General features: G+C 43.1%; 1 protein-coding gene across 1 annotated transcript in view; it reads left to right on the forward strand.

Moving 5' to 3' along the window:
* The first annotated feature begins 1,850 nt into the window (after positions 1-1,850).
* The window catches only part of LOC132833386 (ADP-ribosylation factor-like protein 9), a 48,221-nt gene continuing 29,767 nt past the window's right edge, over positions 1,851-20,304 (forward strand). The window contains exon 1 of the mRNA XM_060851620.1: positions 1,851-2,223. Within this exon, the coding sequence (XP_060707603.1) occupies positions 2,104-2,223 (120 nt within the window). The 5' untranslated portion in view covers positions 1,851-2,103. The remainder of the gene's footprint in view (positions 2,224-20,304) is intronic.

A 20,304-nucleotide genomic window follows, 5' to 3' on the forward strand; every position in this document is an offset into this window, starting at 1 on the left:
GTCTGTGTGGAGTTTGCACATTCTCCCCGTGTCTCCATGCGTTTCCTCTCATAGTCCAAACATGTGCAGGTCAGGTGAATTGGCCATGCTAAATTGCCCGTAATGTTAGGTGAAGGTGTAAATGCAGGGGAATGGATCTGGGTGGGTTGTTCTTCGGAGGGTCGGTGTGGACTTGTTGGGCCGAAGGGCCTGTTTCTACACTGTAAGTAATCTAATCTAATCTAATCTAAACATGCCCATTCTAAAAGATGAGACTTAACAAACAATCGAGTAAAAAATGAGGTCTGCAGATGCTGGAGATCGCAGATGCTGGAGATCACAGCTGCAAATGTGTTGCTGGTCAAAGCACAGCAGGTTAGGCAGCATCTCAGGAATAGAGAATTCGACGTTTCGAGCATAAGCCCTTCATCAGGAATAATTATTCCTGATGAAGGGCTTATGCTCGAAACGTCGAATTCTCTATTCCTGAGATGCTGCCTAACCTGCTGTGCTTTGACCAGCAACTTAACAAACAATCCATATATTTTTCAATATATAATTTCAGTTACATCACACTATAAACTTTGGCTATAAATGGTGTCTTACGATGTTATACTCCACAACCACCTGATGAAGGTGCAGCACTCTGAAAGCGAATGCTTCCAAATAACCTGGAGTTGTGTGATTTTTAACTTTGTACACCCCAGTCCAGCACCACCATCTCCAAACCATGAAGAAAACTAGAATTAGAATATCATATACTCAAGTACAGAAGTAGTGAAAAGTTTACAATGTTGCTTCTTATGGTGCCATCATAGGTACAAAGTACATAGATTCAAATTTTAAATACAAAGAGGAATTTTAAAACATTTTCAGTGATCCACAATATAAGTTAGTAATATGACGGTTAAAAAGGATAGACAGACATTATACTCAGATAAACAAATTACAAATAAACATTTCAATGCTGTAGGTCAACACAGGGGCTTCCACCTGTGATCTGACCAGCCCACACCTGTCCAACAAGCCCACGGTCAGCTGCTCCAAGGTTCCTCCCGGCGCTGCCTTCCACTCCATCAACTCGCCTCCAGGACTTACCAGCGGCAGCCTCCAGTCTGGAGTTTACCTCCTCAATTCCCTCCGGGTAGGTCAAAAATTGAAAAAAGAACAGCAAAGAAAAAATAGGAAAAAAGACTGAGCGAAGTAGAGCAGATCAGGCTGAAGCGTCTTCTCAAATATTTGACAACTATTTTCACTGATTGGGGAACAGGGGTATGGGACTGTGTCCATGGCAATATCGGGGCGGGGCCTGTGTAAGGGCGGGACTGTGGGGCGGGGCCTGTGTACTGTGCCTGGAGGAGCGTGTGTAGGCGGGGCTAGTGTCAGGGCGGGACGGTGTGTGGGCGGGGCTAGTATAAGGGCGGGACAGTGTCGAGGCGGGGCCAGTGTAAGGGCGGGACTGTCGAGGCGGGGCCAGTGTAAGGGCGGGACTGTCGGGGCGGGGCCTGTGTGAGGGCGGGACAGTGTCGAGGCGGGGCCTGTGTACTGTGCCTGGGGGGACAGTGTGTGGGCGAGGCTAGTGTCAGGGCGGGACGTTGTCGAGGCGGGGCCTGTGTAAGGGCGGGGCTGTCGGGGCCTGTGTGAGGGCGGGACAGTGTCGAGGCGGGGCCTGTGTAAGGGCGGGGCTGTCGGGGCTGTCGGGGCGGGGGGCCTGTGTAAGGGCGGGACAGTGTCGGGGCGGGGCCTTTGTGAGGGCGGGACTGTCGGGGCGAGGCCAGTGTACTGTGCCTGGGGGAACAGTGTCTGGGCGAGGCTAGTGTCAGGGCGGGACGGTGTCGAGGCGGGGCCTGTGTAAGGGCGGGGTCTGGGCGGGAAGGTGTCAGGGCCGGGTGGGCCTGGCCAGGGAGGTGTCTGGGCGGCGCTGCCTTTCGCCCAGCCGTTGGCTGATGGCTCTGCCGTGTCACAATGCGTTGAAGCCGCTCACAGAGGTTAAGTCTGACTGCGGTGAGTGGGCCTGAGGCCTATGCAGCGCCTTCTTCCCCGGAGGCGGCTCTGAGGCCGGAATCAGCGCTGTGCCCGCCGACTGTCCCGCTCACTCAGTGTTTGAGAGCTGCCGCTGCCCGGATGCTGGAGCAGGTTTACCGGGTCGGGCTACTCGGAGCGGCCATAGCGCTAGTCGGAAGCATCATTTACGTCGCCTGGGAGCGACTGTTCGGAGATCAGAGACCGGCGCTCCAAGCGGGGGTGAGTGTGCGGCCTCTGGTTTGACGTGGATTGGGGAACAGTGCGGGTATGGGGTGGCGAGGGGTTTGTGCGGAAGTGGTATGTTTGGACAGGCCTGACCGTCTTGGTGCTGCTGGGAGTTGTCTCTGACAGCGCTCGTTCTTGCCCTGGGGCCTTTGGCCAATAGATGGTTTTGACAGCACCGGAAGAAATATTACACATCATGGCATATCAACTATTCATTGAGTCTCTAGTGTTTTTTCTATCCACCATCTGTTCTTTAGGTCGGGGTTTGTTGTTGGACCTCTGCCTTTAGTCGGCTAAAGATCTGTCTTTTATCTTCCGAGTGTAGTTGCTGTTTAACATTGAGAAATACCATGTGCTTCCAACTTATCAGTTCTTGGACTTCCTGATCATTCACATTAAACCAGTCTTGGTGTTTCATCGTTAAATGACTAGCTGGATTTTTGCAGGCATTGATAATGACGGCCTGAGCACAAACCAGAGATTGTTCTAATCCTGCAATTTGGCATTGTTAAGGGTCGTTCACTTCATAGAGAGCAGCTCATTGTATGACGCTTTTTGTTTGTATATGTGTAAAACTAGACCTTGAACTCCAGAGCATTGTTAGCAACTGGAGGCATATGAGAGCATGGATCTTAATCTGAACATCCACAAGATGAATGTCCTCCACCAACTTGGCCCGGCATTGCAGAGCAAACCTCCAACTATCAAGGTCCTTGGGGAGACGTAAGACAAAATTGGCCACTTAGAATACCTCAATTGTCCTGTTGACCAAAGCAGATAACGATGAAGCGGTCCAGCACGGCCTCCGGTGTGCTAGCACAGCCTTAGGCCACCTGAGAAAAAGGGTGTTTGAGGACGGTGACATCAGATCTAACACCAAACTCATTGTATCCAAAGTTGTGGTGGTTTCTGCCCTCCAATATGCATCTGAGACGTGGATAAGATGTATATAACAGACACAAGAGTGTGGTGCTGGAAAAGCACATCAGATCAGGCAGTTTCCAAGGAGCAGGAGACTCAACTTTTGGGCAAACGCTCTTCATTAGGAATGCCATTCCCAATGAAAGGCTTTTGCCTAAAATGTCGATCCTCCTGCTCGGATGCTGCCTGACCTGCTGAGCTTTTCCAGCACCACACTCCTGATTCTAATCTCCAACATCTGCAGTCCTCACTTTCACCTTGTATATAACAAACTAGTACTGGAGTAGCACCACCAACACTGACTGTGCAAGACTCTGTGAATCTGCTGGTGAGACAGACCTCACCAGAGTGTCCTTGACCAGGCCAATATCCCCAGCATTGAGGCACTGACCACCCTTGATCAGCCACAATGAAGTTGTCACATTGTCCACATGACCAAGACAAGACCCTCAAGCAGGTGCTCTACTTCCAGCTGGCAGGCAAGCCTCAGGTGGACAGAGGAAGCACTTCGGTGGTACCCGGAGGCCTCACTGATGAAGTACAACATTGCCACCAACCCCTGGGAATCACTGGCCCAAGACTGTCAGTGGTGAAGGAATTGCATCTAAGAAGGCAATGAACACCTCAAGACTTACTGCTGGTGAAAAAAACAGAAGCCAGGTGAAAACAGTGTAAGGAGTGCACTGCCACACCCTTCCCACAACCACGTTTTGCTACCAAATGTGGCAGAATCTGCAGAAGCCACATTGGGCTGTGCAACCACTTGATGGACTTACTCTGAGAGTGAAGGTGAGTCATCCTCATCTGCTAGGGACTGTTGATGGTGAAAAACACCTGAGAGTCTGATTCTGTTGGCAACAAAGCAAGTAGTTTGCTTGTGTTGGCTGATGTGAAGAATATAAATATGATGTACATTGGTGCAGCAAATGTGTTTATCTATAGTACCGTGAAAACTTTATTCTGTGTAACTACATTAGATTTGTTAGAATGTCAACTTTTCTGTCATAGGCCTGCAGCCTCCAGCAAAGCTCAGTGAAAGTTGGATGACTGGCATCTTATTTTCTGCTTGGAAACTTTGCAGCATTCAGGACTCCATATCAAATCCAAAAGTTTTAGTGCCTTAACACCATCTGTTAAGGTAGCACCACCCCAATACCCAGGTCCTCTAGCACCATCAACTCATTTTTACCCATTCAATAGTTCCCATTATCAGCTATCTAGCTTTTCTTCACTATTTGACTTGGTATCATCATCAATCTCTTTGTCCCTGTCTCTGTCTCTGGACTCTGTCATCAGCCCACTGCCTACCCCAGTCGACAATCTGAATACTAGTGTTTCCTAGATGTTATCAGGTCTGAAAAACAGTCACTGGACTTTAAATGTTAATGAATGTCTCTTCACAGATGCTGACAGACCTAACTTCTTCCAGCGGTTTTCTTCTTTTGTTAAATAAGGAAATTTGTTTGCTTTTATTTTTGTCCCGTGCTGCTCGTGAGGTTAAGTGCACACTGCATGAATTTTCAAAATACTGCTGCTGTCTGGACGTGTAGCCAATGATTGTTTCTCTATAATTTTACTTATGTTGGCACTACAAAAGCATAATACAATTTAACCCATCTATATTCGTGCATTTTGAAGCAGCTGCCACTCTCCCAATATGGGTCTGAAGCAATTCCAGATTTTGTTTTTGCCTCCAGTATTGTGGCTCACCATTCTATATGGTTGTCAGCCTATTTTTGACTTCGCAATAATGTTGTTCTGCTTTTAGAATCTCTAGTCCAAGTTATGTTTTCTACATTATGATAGAGTTCGGGGTGATTAACATGGTTTTTTAAAAAAAATCACGGCACCTTACTTTAATCAATAGAGCTATATCCAAGATGACCTTTTAAACAAAATAACCTTCACTGTATATGAAAGATTTAAACAAAACGCTATTCTTTTCATTCTCTCATGGGACATGGGTGTTGCTGGATTGTCTGTCCATCATTGTCCTTGAGAAGATGGTGGTGAGCTGCCACCTTAAACTGCTGCACAGGTTGTAATAGGCCCATTGCAGTTAAGATAGGTATTCCACAATTTTAACCCAGAGACTGTGGAGGAACAGCGAAATATTTCTAAGGATGGTGTTCTCATGTATCTGCTGCTTGCCCATCTAGATGGAAGTGGTTGTGGATTTGGAAGGTGCTGTACAAGGAGTTTTGGTGAATTTCTGCAGTGCTGCTTATAGATTGGATATAATGCTGCTCTTGAGGATCATGGAAAACGGGTGGATATTTGTGGATGTGGTGCTAATCAAGTGGACTACATTGTCCTGGGTGGTGTCAAGCTTCTTGAGTGTTGTTGGATCTGCACTTATCTAAGCAAATGGGGAGTATGCCATCAGATTCTTAACTTGTGCCTTGTAGATGATGGACAGACTCTGACGTGTCAGGAAGTAAGTTTTTTGCAGTATTCCTAGACTGTGAATTGCTCTTGTTGCTACAGTATTGATAGTGCCAAGCCCAGTTGAGTTTCTGATCAATGGTAACCCCCAGGATGTTGACACTGGAGGATTCAGTAATGGTAAAGTGATTCAATGACAAAGGGCGATAGTTAGACTGTCTCTTGTTGAAGATGGTTATTGCTTGGCATTTGTGTGATGTGTGTGCTATTCATGTGCCTGGCATTTTCAGCCCAATCCTAGATATTGTCCATGTCTTGATAAATTTGGATGTGGACTGTTTCATTATCTGAGGAATCGCTGATTCAAATGGGCTGAACAAGAGACCTAAGGGGCAACTTTTTCACCTGGAGGGTGGTACGTGTATGGAACGAGCTGCCAGAGGAAGTGGTGGAGACTGGTACAATTGCAACATTTTAAGAGGCATTTGGATGGGTATATGAATAGGAAGGGTTTGGAGGGATATGAACCGGGTGCTGGCAGGTGGGACTAGATTGGGTTGGGATATCTGGTCGGCATGGACGGGTTGGACCGAAGTATCTGTTTCCATGCTGTACATCTCGATGACTCTATGACTTTATAATGTTGCTAATATAGAGCTGAAGATGTTTGGGCCTTGAAGAAGAAGAAGAACTGGAGAAATAAATGTGAGTTGTTGTTTTTTGGAAAGGCAAATCCAGTCCAGGACTAATACACTTAAATGATAAAAACCTGGGGAGTGTTGCTGAACAAAGAGACCTTGGTGTACGGGTTCATAGTTTCTTGAAAGTGGAGTTGCAGGTAGACAGGGTAGTGAAGAAGGCATTTGGTACGGTTTCCTTTATTGGTCAGTGCATTGAGTATAGGAGTTGGAAGATCATGTGTGGCTGTACAGGACATTGGTCAGGCCACTTTTGAAACACTGCATTCAGTTCTGGTCTGCCTGCTATAGGAAAGATATTGTTAAACTTGAAATGGGTCAGGAAGGGTTTACAGGGATGTTAGCTAAAAACAATGACTGCAGATGCTGGAAACCAGATTCTAGATTAGAATGGTGCTGGAAAAGCACAGCAGTTCAGGCACCATCCGAGGAGCTGGAAAATCGACATTTTGGGCAAAAGCCCTTCATCAGGAATAGACGCAGAGTGCCTGCGGGGTGGAGAGATTATCTCTCCACCCTTCAGACACTCTGCCTCTTCCTGATGAAGGGCTTTTACCCAAAATGTCGATTTTCCTTTACAGGGTTGGAGGGTTTAAGCTACTGAGAGAGGCTGAATAGGCTGAGGCTATTTTCCCTGGAGCATCAAAGGCTGGGGGGGGGGGGGTGGCCTTTATTAAGGTTTATAACGTCATGAGAGTCATGGATAGGGTCAACATTCGAGGTCTTTTCGCCAGGGTACGAGAACCCAAAACTAGAGGGCATAGGTTGAAGGTGAGAGTGGAAAGATTTAAAAGGGACCTAAGAGGCAACATTTTCATGCAGAGGGTGGGATATGTATGGAACGAATTGTCAGAGAAATTGGTGGAGTCTGGACTAATTAGAATATTGAAAAGGCATCTAGATGGGTACATGAATAGGAAGAGGATATGGGCCAAATGATGGCAAATGGGACAAGATTAATTTAAGATATCTGGTCGGCATAGACAAATTGGACCGAAGACACTGTTACAGTGCTGTATACAGTGCCTACAACTCTATGACTCTACAACTCCAGCAACCACAACCATCTTCCTATATGCCAGATACGATTTCAACCAATACACTGTTTTCCCCCGATTCCCATTGATTTCAGTTTCATAGTTATAGAGTCATAGAGATGTACAGCATGGAAACAGATACTTCAGTCCAACCCATCCATGCCGACCAGATATCCCAACCCAATTAGTCCCACCTGCGAGCACCTGGCCCATATCTCTCCAAACCCTTCCTATTCATATACCCATCCAAATGCCTCTTAAATGTTGCAATTGTACCAGTCTCCTCCACTTCCTCTGGCAGCTCATTCAATACCCGTACCACCCTCTGTGTGAACAAGTTGCCCCTGAGGTCTCTTTTATATCTTTCCCCTCTCACCCTACACCTATGCCCTCTAGTTCTGGACTCCCTGATCCCAGGGAAAAGACTTTGCCTATTTATCCAATCCATGCCCCTCATAGTTTTGTAAACCTCTGTAAGATCACCCCTCAGCCTCCGATGCACCAGGGAAAACAGCCCCAGCCTATTCAGCCTCGCCCTATAGCTCAAATCCTCCAACCCTGGCAACATCCTTCTAAATCTTTTCTGAACCCTTTCAAGTTTCACAACATCTTTCCGATAGGAAGGAGACCAGAACTGCATGCAATATTCCAAGAGTGGTCTAACCAATGTCCTGTACAGCTGCAACATGACCTCCCAACACCTGTACTCAGACTCTGACCAATAAAAGAAAGCATACCAAACACAACCTTCACTATCCTATCTATCCGCGACTCCACTTTCAAGGAGCTATGAACCTGCACTGCAAGGTCACTTTGTTCAGCAATACTCCCTAGGACCTTACCATTAAGTGTATAAATCCTGCTCAGATTTGCTTTCCCAAAATGCGGCACCTCGCATTTATCTGAATGAAACTCCATCTGTCATTTCTCAGCCCATTGGCCCATCTAGTCCAGATCCTGTTGTAATCTGAAGTAACCCTCTTCGTTGTCCACTGCACCTCCAATTTTGGTGTCATTTGCAAACTTACTAACTGTATCTCTTATGCTTGCATCCAAATCATTTATGTAAATGACAAAAAGTAGAAGACCCAGCACCGATCCTTGTGGCACTCCACTGGTCACAGGCCTCCAGTCTGAAAACAAGCCTCCACCACCACCCTCTGTCTTCTACCTTTGAGCCAGTTCTGTATCCAAATGGCTAGTTCTCCCTGTATTCTGAGAGATCTAACCTTGCTAATCAATCTCCCATGGGGAACCTTGTCGAACACCTTGCTGAAGTCCATATTGATCACATCTACTGCTCTGCCCTCATCAATCTTCTTTGTTACTACTTCAAAGAACTCAATCAAGTTTGTAAGACATGATTTCCCACACACAAAGCCATGCTGACTATCCCTAATCAGTCCTTGCCTATCCAAATATATGTACATCCTGTCCCCCAGGATTCCCTCCAACACCTTGCCCACCACTGACATCAGACTCACTGGTCTATAGTTCCCTGGCTTGTCCTTACCACCCTTCTTAAACAGTGACACCACGTTAGCCAACCTCCAGTCTTCATGCACCTCACCTGTGACTATCGATGATACAAATATCTCAGCAAGAGGCCCAGCAATCACTTCTTTAGCTTCTAGGGTGTTCTAGGGTACACCTGATCAGGTCCTGGGGATTTATCCACCTTTATGCATTTCAAGACAACCAGCATTTCCTCCTCTGTAATTTGGACATTTTGCAAGGTGTCACCATCTATTTCCCTACAGTCTATATCTTCCATATCCTTTTCCACAGTAAATACTGATGCAAAGTACTGGGGCTCCTTGATGCCTCATTTGGTCAAACGTGGCCTTCCCGTCAAGGGCTGTCAGTCTCACATCGGTATGAATTATCTCTACTTACGTTGTAAGAATCATACCTTTCTATTTTCCTTTAGTTTGATTGTGGACAAAAATGGAAAAAGAGCTATTTTTTTAAAGATTATGGAAACACTTGTTAAGTTTTTAAAAATAGGTTTCTGGAATTCATTGACGATTGTGATTACACTGCTGCTTTGTTCAAGTAGTGGGGAAAGAAAGATAAGGCATCATGGTGTCAGTTTGTGCATGCAGAATGACATTTTACCATAGCTGCTGATTCGTTTGTTCAAATGTGACCTCTTGAGAATCTTGGAGCAATTAATCTGATGGCAGCTTTCTGATTGGCTCCTGGGTAGGTGATCAATGTGTGTTTACAACAGAACGTGAAACTTCTGTACTGCTGGAAGAGATGGTTCTGTCTCTGTTTCTTTGCAGTAAAAGTACCTGGAGCAAACCAGAGATTTTCTCCCATCGGTTGCTGTAAGCTATTACCTTTAACCACGAGCTAAGAGATTTTGTCATTAGTGTACCAATTGCTCTGTAAGAAGATCATGAAAGAAACAGAAGAAAGGAGATTGCAGAACATGTGGTCTTGGGAAACAAGGTGGCATGGTGGATCAGTACATAGCACTGCTGTCTGTCAGCGTCAGGGACCCGGGTTTGGTTCCAGCATGAGGTGTCTGTGGTGAGTTTGCACAATCTCCCTGTGTCTGCGTAGGTTTCCTCTGGGTGCCCAAGTTTCCTGTCAGAGCTCAAAAGAAGTGTAGTTTAGGTGGATTAGCTTTGTTAAATTGTCCATAGTGTCCAGGGATGTGCAGTCTTAGTGGATTAGCTGTGATAAATGCAGGGTTATGGGAATAGGGTTGGAGCCAGGTCTGGTTGGGATGCTCTTCAGAGGGTTGGTGTGGATTCTGTGGGCCAAATGGCCTCTTTTTTTCAAACTGTAGGAGTTCTATGATTCTAAAAATCCCATTGAGCCCTCTGGTGTGGTGTTATTGAAGTACGTTTCACCAGTTTGTTTCTCTCTCCACCCATAACAATGTTTTTGTTTGACTGCGTCTGTAGGGGGTTCAAATTGGGTTAGAGTTTCAACTGGGTGAGTTATATGTGGATAGTTCATAGTTTTGTTTACCTGTGGCTTGAATTTATTTGTTTGGAATAAACAATTCTTGGTAAGTCTGAGTTTTCTATTGAAGCTGCTCTGTAACTGGTCAGTGCTTTGTGTTAACCTGAATCCATTGGATAGGTAAATTGAGAACTGCATACTTTGATTTAATTCATTAACGTCTGTGGAGTCCCCAGTGGTTGGGCTCGAGAGTCAATGTGTTTTCCAATGTGGATCGTAAAACTTAGGTTTACTTCTTTCTTCCCCGACAAATTCTCTCATGATATTCATCAATTTTCCAGAACTTGCTTCTGTGAGGACCATCCATAAGTATACTATAATTTTCTAGAGATTTCTCCTCCACTAGTCCAGATAGTAAAACTTTCATTTTCCCTCTCATGACCATGGAGGTCTTGATTAATCTATGAAAATCTGTATGTTTTTCAATAGATTAACAAAAGACTAAGTCATAAGATAAGAGCCTATGGTGTTGTAGTACTGTAGTGTTTTGGTGTGGATAGAGAATTGGCTAATGGGAAGTGTTATGGACCAGGCCAGACACCGTCAAAACCTTTCAAGAAAGTAGCTAGTTGTTTTAAGCAGGTATAATGTGGATATTCCAGGAGGGATACAATTGGTCAAACCACGTAGTTTTAAACAAAACAATTTATTTACAACATTACAGAATGAAACACAAACAAAAGAGAACAGCGCCAGAGACCCGGGTTCAATTCCCGCCTCAGGTAACTGACTGTGTGAAGTTTGCACATTCTCCCCGTGTCTGCGTGGGTTTCCTCCGGGTGCTCCGTTTTACTCCCACAGTCCAAAAATGTGCAGGTTAGGTGAATTGGCCATGCTAAATTGCCCGTAGAGTTAGATGTAGGGGTATGTGTCTGGGTGGATCGGTGTGGACTTGTTGGGCCGAAGGGCCTGTTTCCACACTAAGTAATCTGATATAATCTAATCTAACCAAATAACATAACTTATCCGAAAACCCAACAGATCATCCCAACTTAATGATGCTATTCCATACTTGCAACAATCCTTACAAACACCTCTTGGCACAAAAGGTAAAATCAAACACAGGGTCTTACAGGAGAGATGTCTGAGAGAGACCATCGTGGACCTGCTTTGGGTTCAGTAGCTTCAAAACATAACTGCCAAAAACCAAACCAGAGAAGAGCTGAACTAGGAGAACAGGGCACACTGCTTTCATTGCACAAGTGTTTTCTTAACTTGAAAGCCTTCTGCCTGAGGCAGTATCTGTTATTTATAATCAAATTGGCCCTAAAACCCTTCAACTTAGACTTTTCGGAGTCTGTGTCTTTTACGATCTCTCTGAAAAACAGACCAAGGACAGCATGATCTTGTAATAGACAATAGATGTAGGAGTAGGCCATTCCGCCCTTCGAGCCTACACCACCATTCAATGTGTTCATGGCTGATCATCCTTAATCAGTATCCTCTTCCTGCCTTATCTCCATAACCCTTGATTCCACTATCCTTGAGAGCTCTATCCAACTCTTTCTTAAATGAATCCAGAGACTGGGCCTCCACTGCCCTCTGGGGCAGAGCATTCCACACAGCCACCACTCTCTTGGTGAAGACGTTTCTCCTCATCTCTGTCCTAAATGGCCTACCCCGTATTTTTAAGCTGTGTCCTCTGGTTCGGCACTCACCCATCAGCGGAAACATGTTTTCAGCCGCCAGAGTGTCCAATCCTTTCATAATCTTATATGTCCCAATCAGATCCCCTCTCAGTCTTCTAAACTCGAGGATATACAAGCCCAGTCGCTCCAATCTTTCAGCATAAAGTGGTCCCGCCATTCCAGGAATTGACTTCGTGAACCTACGCTGCACTCCCTCAATAGCCAGAATGTCTTTCCTCAAATTTGGAGACCAGAACTGCACACAATATTCAAGGTGTGGTCTCACCAGGGCCCTGTACAGCTGCAGAAGAACCTTTTTGCTTCTATATTCAATCCCTCTTGTTATGAAGGCCAGCATGCTATTAGCCTTCTTCACTACCTGCTGTACCTGCATGCTTACCTTCGTTGACTGGTGTTCAAGAATACTTAGGTCTCTTTCTACTGCCCCTTTACCTAAATTAATTCTATTGAGGTAGTAATCTGCCTTCCTGTTGTTGCCACCAAAGTGGATAACCATACACTTATGCACATTAAACTGCATCTGCCATGCATCTGACCACTCACCTAACCTGTCCAGGTCACCCTGTAATCTCCGAACATCCTCCTCACATTTCACCCTGTCACCCAGCTTAGTATCATCAGCAAATTTGCTAATGTTATTACTAATATCATCTTCTGTATCATTAACATATATTGTAAAAAGCTGTGGTCCCAGCACTGATTCCTGTGGTACCCCACTGGTCACTGCCTGCCAATCAGAAATTGAGCCGTTTATCACTACTCTTTGTTTCTTGTCAGCCAACCAACTTTCAATCCAAGTTAGTACTTTGCCCCCAATACCGTGCACCCTAATTTTGCTCACTAACCTCCTATATGGGACTTTATCAAAAGCTTTCTGGAAGTTCAGGCACACTACATCTACTGGATCTCCCTCATCCATCTTCAGAGTTACATCCTCAAAAAATTCAAAAAGATTAGTCAAGCAGGATTTCCCCTTCATAAATCCATGCTGACTCTGACCTGTCCTGTTACTACTATCCAGATGTGTGTCGTAATTTCATCCTTTATAATAGACTCCAGCATCTTGCCCACCACTGAGGTCAGACTAAGTGGTCTATAATTTCCTGCTTTCTCTCTCCGACCTTTCTTAAAAAGTGGTACAACATTAGCCGCCCTCCAATCCGCAGGAACTGATCCTGAATCTATTGAACTCTGAATCCATGCTGACTCTGACCTATCCTGTTACTACTATCCAGATGTGTCATTAAAGGAGCAGCATCGTCACGCCTCCCCCTTTTTAAAAGAAATGAACCATCAATATCCAAAGATGGCTTCATTTTAAAACCCCTTAATCTTAAACTGTTAGTACTCTACACCACACATATACGTTATATTGACATTAAACATGCAAATATGCACTACTACATTCTGTTTGTCTGTTTTACTCCTGCCACCAAACTTTTCCAATTCTCATTCAAGTCTCGGCAAAGCATCGGCAATCAAGTTTTCTCGACCTGCCACGTGCACAATTTACAAATTGAGTGACTGTAACAACAAGCTCTATGTATACAGTCTGATATTTTTTACCTTAATTTTTTCCACAAACTTCAATGGATTATGGCCAGTGTATATGATTGGCTCAGATACGTTACAGGTAACATAAAAATTGAAATGTTATAATGCCAACATTAAGCTCAAAGTCTCCTTCTCAACAATTGAATGTATTTACTGATGAATTTCCTGGAGAAATACCTGATAGGTCTTTTTTTTTCTTACCGTTTTCCTGCAAGAGCACAGCAATGACATCCACATCACTTGCATCGATAGCCACCTTGAATGGCTTTGCATAATTAGGTGTGGCTAACACTGGGACAGTGGTTAACACAGCTTTCAGGCTGTCAAATGCCTTCTGAGAGTTTGCTGTCTGCTGAAACTTCTTGCCTTTCTTTAGCAACTCAGTGAGTGGAGCACACCACACTGCTAAAATCTGGTATGAATTCTCAATGACATCTACTCAATCCCAGGAATCCTAGAATTGCTGTTTTGTTGATGGGATGGGAAACTGTCCAATTACTTTTGTTTTTGCCATCTGTGGAGCCATTTGTCCATGTCCAATAACATAGCCCAGGAAGGTGACTTGGGTTTTGGCAAATTCAATTTTAGCCAGATTTATCACCAAGCCTGCTTTTCGAAGTCTATCAAACAAGTCTGATAAATATTGCAAATGTTCCTTCCATGTGTGACTAAAAATCACCTGGTCACCTATGTATATGACACAGTTGGGCAGTCCGGCAATGACCTTGTTGGTTAGTCTCTGAAATGTAGCTGGTGCATTTTTCATAGCAAATGGCATGACTTTAAACTGATATGGTCCATTCGACGTTATGAAAGCCAAAATTGCCTTTCCTCTTTTTGAAAAAGGAACCTGCCAGTATCTTCTGAGCAAATCCAACTTAGAAATCCCACCTTTTCAACGCAGTCTTCCAAATGCGGAATCAGATATGCATCAGTCTTTGTAACTTCATTGACTTTGCGATAGTCCACACATAGCCGTTGTGTACCATCTGGTTTTGGCACCATTACAATGGGTGAGCTCCAGTCACTGTAACTCACTTCAATTATGTCATCCTGGAATATGCATTCAATCTCCTTTTGAACCTGTGCCAACTTTAGAGGGCTATGCTTAAAAGGACGTTGCTCAATTGGAACAGCATCTCCTATTTCTACATGCATAATTAGGTTAGTACTTACCAGCTAATTTCCACATATATCCCGATGTGATAGTAATAATTCTTTCTGGTCATTTCGATTTTCCTGTAGAAGGTAGTACAATAATTCATCGTCCAATTTAATTTGAGGAATGTCCAGTTCAGAATCATCTGAATTTGGTTCTTCCCTCAGTCTTGTAATCAATAACATAGTCTCCTTTGACTTTCCTTCCCTGTCAAAATACCTTTTGAACATATTCACGTGACATGCACTGTGAGATTTCTTTCTGACTGGAGTCCTTATCAAACAGTTCACCTCACTCAATTTCCTTTCGACTTGATAAGGTCCACTAAACCTTGCTTTTAAAGGTTCACCTATCACTGGAAGTAACAGCAAGAGCAAAATTGTAAGTCTTTGGTTTCTTGTCTCCTTCTTGTTTCATTGTATGCTGTGATACTTTTCAATGCTGTTGAGCCAAATCCGTCACTATGTTTAATTGTTCCCTAAAATTTGATACACAATCCAAATATGTAGTCTCTGAATTTTGACTTTACAATTTCTCTTTAATCAACTTTAGTGGGCCTCACTTCATTCCTAAAACTAATTCAAATGGACTGAATTTGGTCGATTCATTTGGTACATGGCTGATTGCAAAAAGGATCAACGAAATTCCTTTATCCCAATCATCTGGATAGTCTTTCAATAAGCCCTCAATGTGGTTTTTAATGTCTGATATCACCTTTCTAGTGCTCCCTGCAACTCTGGATGGTAAGCAGTAGGTTTGAATTGTTTTATTCCTAAGCTGTCCATAACTTCCTTGAATAAATTTGATGTAAAGTTTGCCCATTGATCTGATTGTACCTCCATGGTAGTCCGTATCTAGTGAAAAATTTGATAACTCCTCTTCAATCCTACTTAGCTTTGATATTACATAATGGCCTCTGGAATTCTAGTGAACACGTCAATAATTGTTTTAAAAAAAACTGATTCCCACTTTTTGTTTTAGGTAGGGGTCCTACGCAGTCAATTAAGACTGTTGTAAAAGCTTCCTCAAATGTATGAATAGCTGTTAAAGGTGCAGGATTTATTACTGGCTGTAGTTTTTCAATTTCCTGACATGTATGAAATGTCTGGCAAAATTCAACTACATCCCTGTGCAGTCCAGGCCATTAAGAATGTTTATGTATTTTAGCTTGAGCTTTTCTCATACCTAACTGGACCCACTTGTGGCTCATGCAGTACCCGCAACCTATGTAACTTACTGGCAGTACGACTTGATGAATTTTTGCCCATTTCTTATCTGCCTGAATATGTGATGGTCTCCATTTCCTCATTAAGACATCATTTTTAAGATAATAACATTCAGGGATATATTCAGATTCTTTTTCTGTGTATGCCTTTTGATACAATTGCTTTAAATGTTCATCTTTCTGCTGTAACTCCGTTATTTTATCTGAACTAAAGATGCCTGCTGTGTCATCTATCTGCCCCTGCTCCACCATCTGATCAAACCAGGGTCTCTACGAATTGCACTTCAACTTTCTTATCTGTACTCTTTGATCTCTCCTGCCTCAACTGGTGACTTTGTGACCTTGTTACCATAGCAGGAAAAATCCCAGGATATGTCTCCTGCGATTGTTCAGTTACCAGAGTTTCTACTGGCTTTTCAACCACAGTAGGCAGCACTCTTATCTGTAAACCAGCTATTTCATTAGGGTGGGATGCCGTTTTGGATGGGCAGTGTGGACTTGATGGGCCACAAAACCTGCTTCCACACTACAGGGATTCTATGATTCTATAGTTTCCCAAACCAAAAGTGACATATTTACCACTACCTTCTGCTTCCTGGTAACTAACCAACTACCTATACTTGCTGATAAGTTACCACAGACATCATGAATTCTTATTTTGTGAAGTGAACTTAAATGTGACATTTTATTGAGCGCCTTTTGGAAATTCAAGAGCATCACACCTGTCAGTTGCTCTTTATCTATCCTGTTTGTTGCTATCACTAAGTTCTACCAAAGTAGTTAAACAAAATTTTCCTTTCATAAACCATTTTGACTCTGCCTGACTACTATGATTTTCTAATTGCATTGTTATTTATTCCACCTCAGTAACGGATTGTAGCATTTTCCCATTATCGGATGTTGGGTTAACTGCCCAAGTTTCCTGCTTTCTGTCTCCTCTTATTGAATAGAACTGTGTAGCATTTGAGATTTTATAATATTCTATCTCAGAATCTAAGGAATGTTTGAACATCACAACTAATTCAGCAGTCACGTCTTTTGACATCTTTGGATGCCAACTGTCAGGTCCCAGGGACTTGTCCAACTTTAATTGTAATAATGTTACTAGTTCTCTACCTAGTGATTCTGATTGTTTTAACTTATTTGCTCCCTTTTGCCATTCAAGAATTTTTGAATCTTTATGGTTATGTGACTCAGACTATCTGTTGAGTGCTTTTGCTGTAACCTTGTCAGGGGAATAGGAAACTGAGAGCTAAACCAAATTGGAAGGAATTGAAGTTGGTAACAGGAAAGCAAAAAGGTGCAAAGGAAACTATAAGATAGGAGAAACAAAAAGAGCATCAAGTAGGCTTTGAAAAGAATTTTATCAAAAGGACGAAGGTAAGGCAATATCTGAATGTACACAGAATTCATAACAAGCTAGCAATCTAAAGGCACAGAGGTACATAGGTATGATCTAATTTCACCTACAGGAACATTGCTGTGTGGTAACCAGGGCTGGGTACTGACTGAATATTCAAGGATGTTTGATTTGATATATTGTTTTCACATGTATCTAAGTACAGTGAAAAGCTTAGTTTTGTGAGAGGTACAGTCAGATCATAGCAAACATACAGATATTAAGGTGCTTCGAGCAAGGCATATAAAGTTACAACTGCACAGAAGGTGCGCTAAGCAAGATCAACATTAGCAAAATAAACGTTAAAGTTAAAGAGGTCCATTCAGCATCTAAAGCAGCAGGGAAGATGTTGTTCCTGAACCTGTTGGTGTGCATGTGTGTTCAAGCATCTGTATCTTCTGCCTGATGGAAGAGGTTGGCAGAATGCATTACTGGGGTTGGAAAGGTCTTTGTTGGCAGCCTTTCTGCGGCAATGAGAAATGTAAATGGGGTCCGTGGATGGGAGGTTGGCTTCCATGATTGGCCTGGACTGTAATTTCTTACAGACTTTGGTAGAGCAGTTGCTGTACCAGACTGTTATGCACCTGGATAGAATGCTTTCTGTGGTGCATCTGTAAAAGTTGATGAGGGTCCTCTGGACATGCTGAATTTCCTAAATTGCCTGAGGAAGAAGTGGCATTGTTGTGCCTGTTTGGAAAGACATACCAGAGGAGAAGAGGTAGAGTTATGCTAATAAGGGATAGGATAGGTGCATTAGTAAAAAAGTTCATCTGATTAGAACAGTGTGTGGAAGCTATTTGGGTGGAGCTACAAAACAGCAAGGATCCATAGATGTTGGTTGGGAGTTATTTGTACACTGCCGTATATTAGTTTTAGTGTGTAGTTTGGTCTCCTTATTTCATTGCGAAAGTGCAACAGATTTATCCTTTGGGTGGCAGGATTGTCCTTTTGAGTGCTTATGCCTGAAATGTGGATTCTCCAGCTCCTTGGATGTTGCCTGACCTGCTGTGTTTTTTCAGCGCCACACCTTTGGACTATGAAGTGGGACCAGGCTAACTGGTTCTATATTTATCTATATTTCAATTTTCAAAATTGAAAGGTGATCTCATTGAAATCCACAAAATGCTTAAAGGTATAGACAGGGCTGATGCAAACCAGGGGCAAATTTAAAAATAATGAAATGCCATTCAAGTCCAAGGTGAGAGAAAAATAATTTTATTCATAGGATTGAGAGCCTTTGGAATTCTCTACCATCAAGAACAGTCAGACTTAGGCTTTGAATATGTATAAGGTAGGAATTGATAGATTTCTGATTACCACTGACATACAGGGTTACAGGGATACGGTGTGTAAAAACATTGAGTGTTCAATCTGTCATGATTGTATTGAAAGGTGGAACAGTCTTTCCAGGTTACTCCTGCTCCAGTGTTCATAAGTCATTTGTCTTATGAAAATTCTCATCTTCAGACTGAATATGAAACTCAATCATAATGTTGTCATTGGTGCCTAGAAGCTGCTTTACTGATTCTTTCATTATGCTCCATTTAAAATTACTAATTCCAGAATAGCCTGCTCTTTGTTTGCTATTGACAATAAATTGTCCCAACTACACACTCTTGGCTATTTTTGTCAATCTGTTTTATCCAATTTATAGGAAGAAGACTTAACAAAATCATAGGCAAATTTATCTTATGTTCCTATTATTTCTTCATTAGCTTTACAAAGGTGTAGCTAGTGTTAGTGCATAAAAATGGTGGGGCATTGGTAATGTCATTGAACTAGTAATCCAGAGGCTAGACTAATGCTCTGGAGGCATGAGTTCAATTCTCACCATGACAGTTGGTGGAACTTAAACTAGTCATTGATGGGTAAGAAAATCTAGAGTTTTCGTACAAATCTAATTGCAATCAATTGACTGTTTAAATTCTGACATCTTAACCATTTTAACAATGTCTCTATTAGAAGAGCCATTAGACTCAATTAATTAAAGAAGCAATTCAAACTATTTCCTCTGTAAGTGGGCCAGATCAGCCTTTTATGCTAGGATCGCACAAACTAGCCAATTGAGCGCAACTTACAATAAAACATTTGTGTGTGGTACGTAAGGGAATTTGGGGGAGGAAATGAAATAGGTGCTCTGTTGCTTTTGCTACTAACACTTTCAGCATCCAGGAAATGATTCTTGATATGCTACTGGAGAAGAAGCTAGTTACCTGTGTGTCTGCTGAAAGACTTAAGTTTTATTCTTACAGTTCAATATGACATAGCAACTAGCGGTATGATTAACAAAATATATAAAACCACAACAGGATCTTGACCAGATGGGCTAATGGGCTGAGAAGTGGCAGATGGAGTTTAATTCAGATAAATGCAAGGTGCTGCATTTTGGGAAAGCAAATCATAGCAGGACTTATACACTTAATGGTAAGGTCCTAGTGAGTGTTGCTGAACAAAGAGACCTTGGAGTGCAGGTTCATAGCTCCTTGAAAGTGGAGTCGCAGGTAGGTAGGATAGTGAAGAAGGCGTTGGTATGCTTTCCTTTATTAGTCAGAGTATTGAGTACAGGAATTGGGAGGTCATGTTGCAGCTGTACAGGACATTGGTTCAGCCACTCTTGGAATATTGCATGCAATTCTGGTCTCCTTCCTATCGGAAAGATGTTGTGAAACTTGAAAGGGTTCAGAAAAGACTTACAAGGATTGTTGCCAGGGTTGGAGGATTTGAGCTATAGGGAGATGTTGAACAGGCTGGGGCTTTTTTCCCTGGAGCGCGGAGGCTGAGGGGTGACCTTATAGAGGTTTACAAAATGATGAGGGGCATGGAAAGGGTAAATAGGCAAAGTCTTTTCCCTGGGATCGGGGAGTCCAGAACTAGAGGGCATAGGTTTGGGGTGAGAGGAGAAAGATATAAAAGAGACCTATGGGGCAACTTTTTCACGCAGAGGGTGGTATGTGTATGGAATGAACTGTCAGAGGAAGTGGTGGAGGCTGGTACAATTGCAACATTTAAGAGGCATTTGGATGGGTATATGAATAGGAAGGGTTTGGAGGGATATGGGCCGGGTGCTGG

Source organism: Hemiscyllium ocellatum, chromosome 36 (assembly GCF_020745735.1).
Source record: "Hemiscyllium ocellatum isolate sHemOce1 chromosome 36, sHemOce1.pat.X.cur, whole genome shotgun sequence".
NCBI lineage: Eukaryota > Metazoa > Chordata > Chondrichthyes > Orectolobiformes > Hemiscylliidae > Hemiscyllium > Hemiscyllium ocellatum.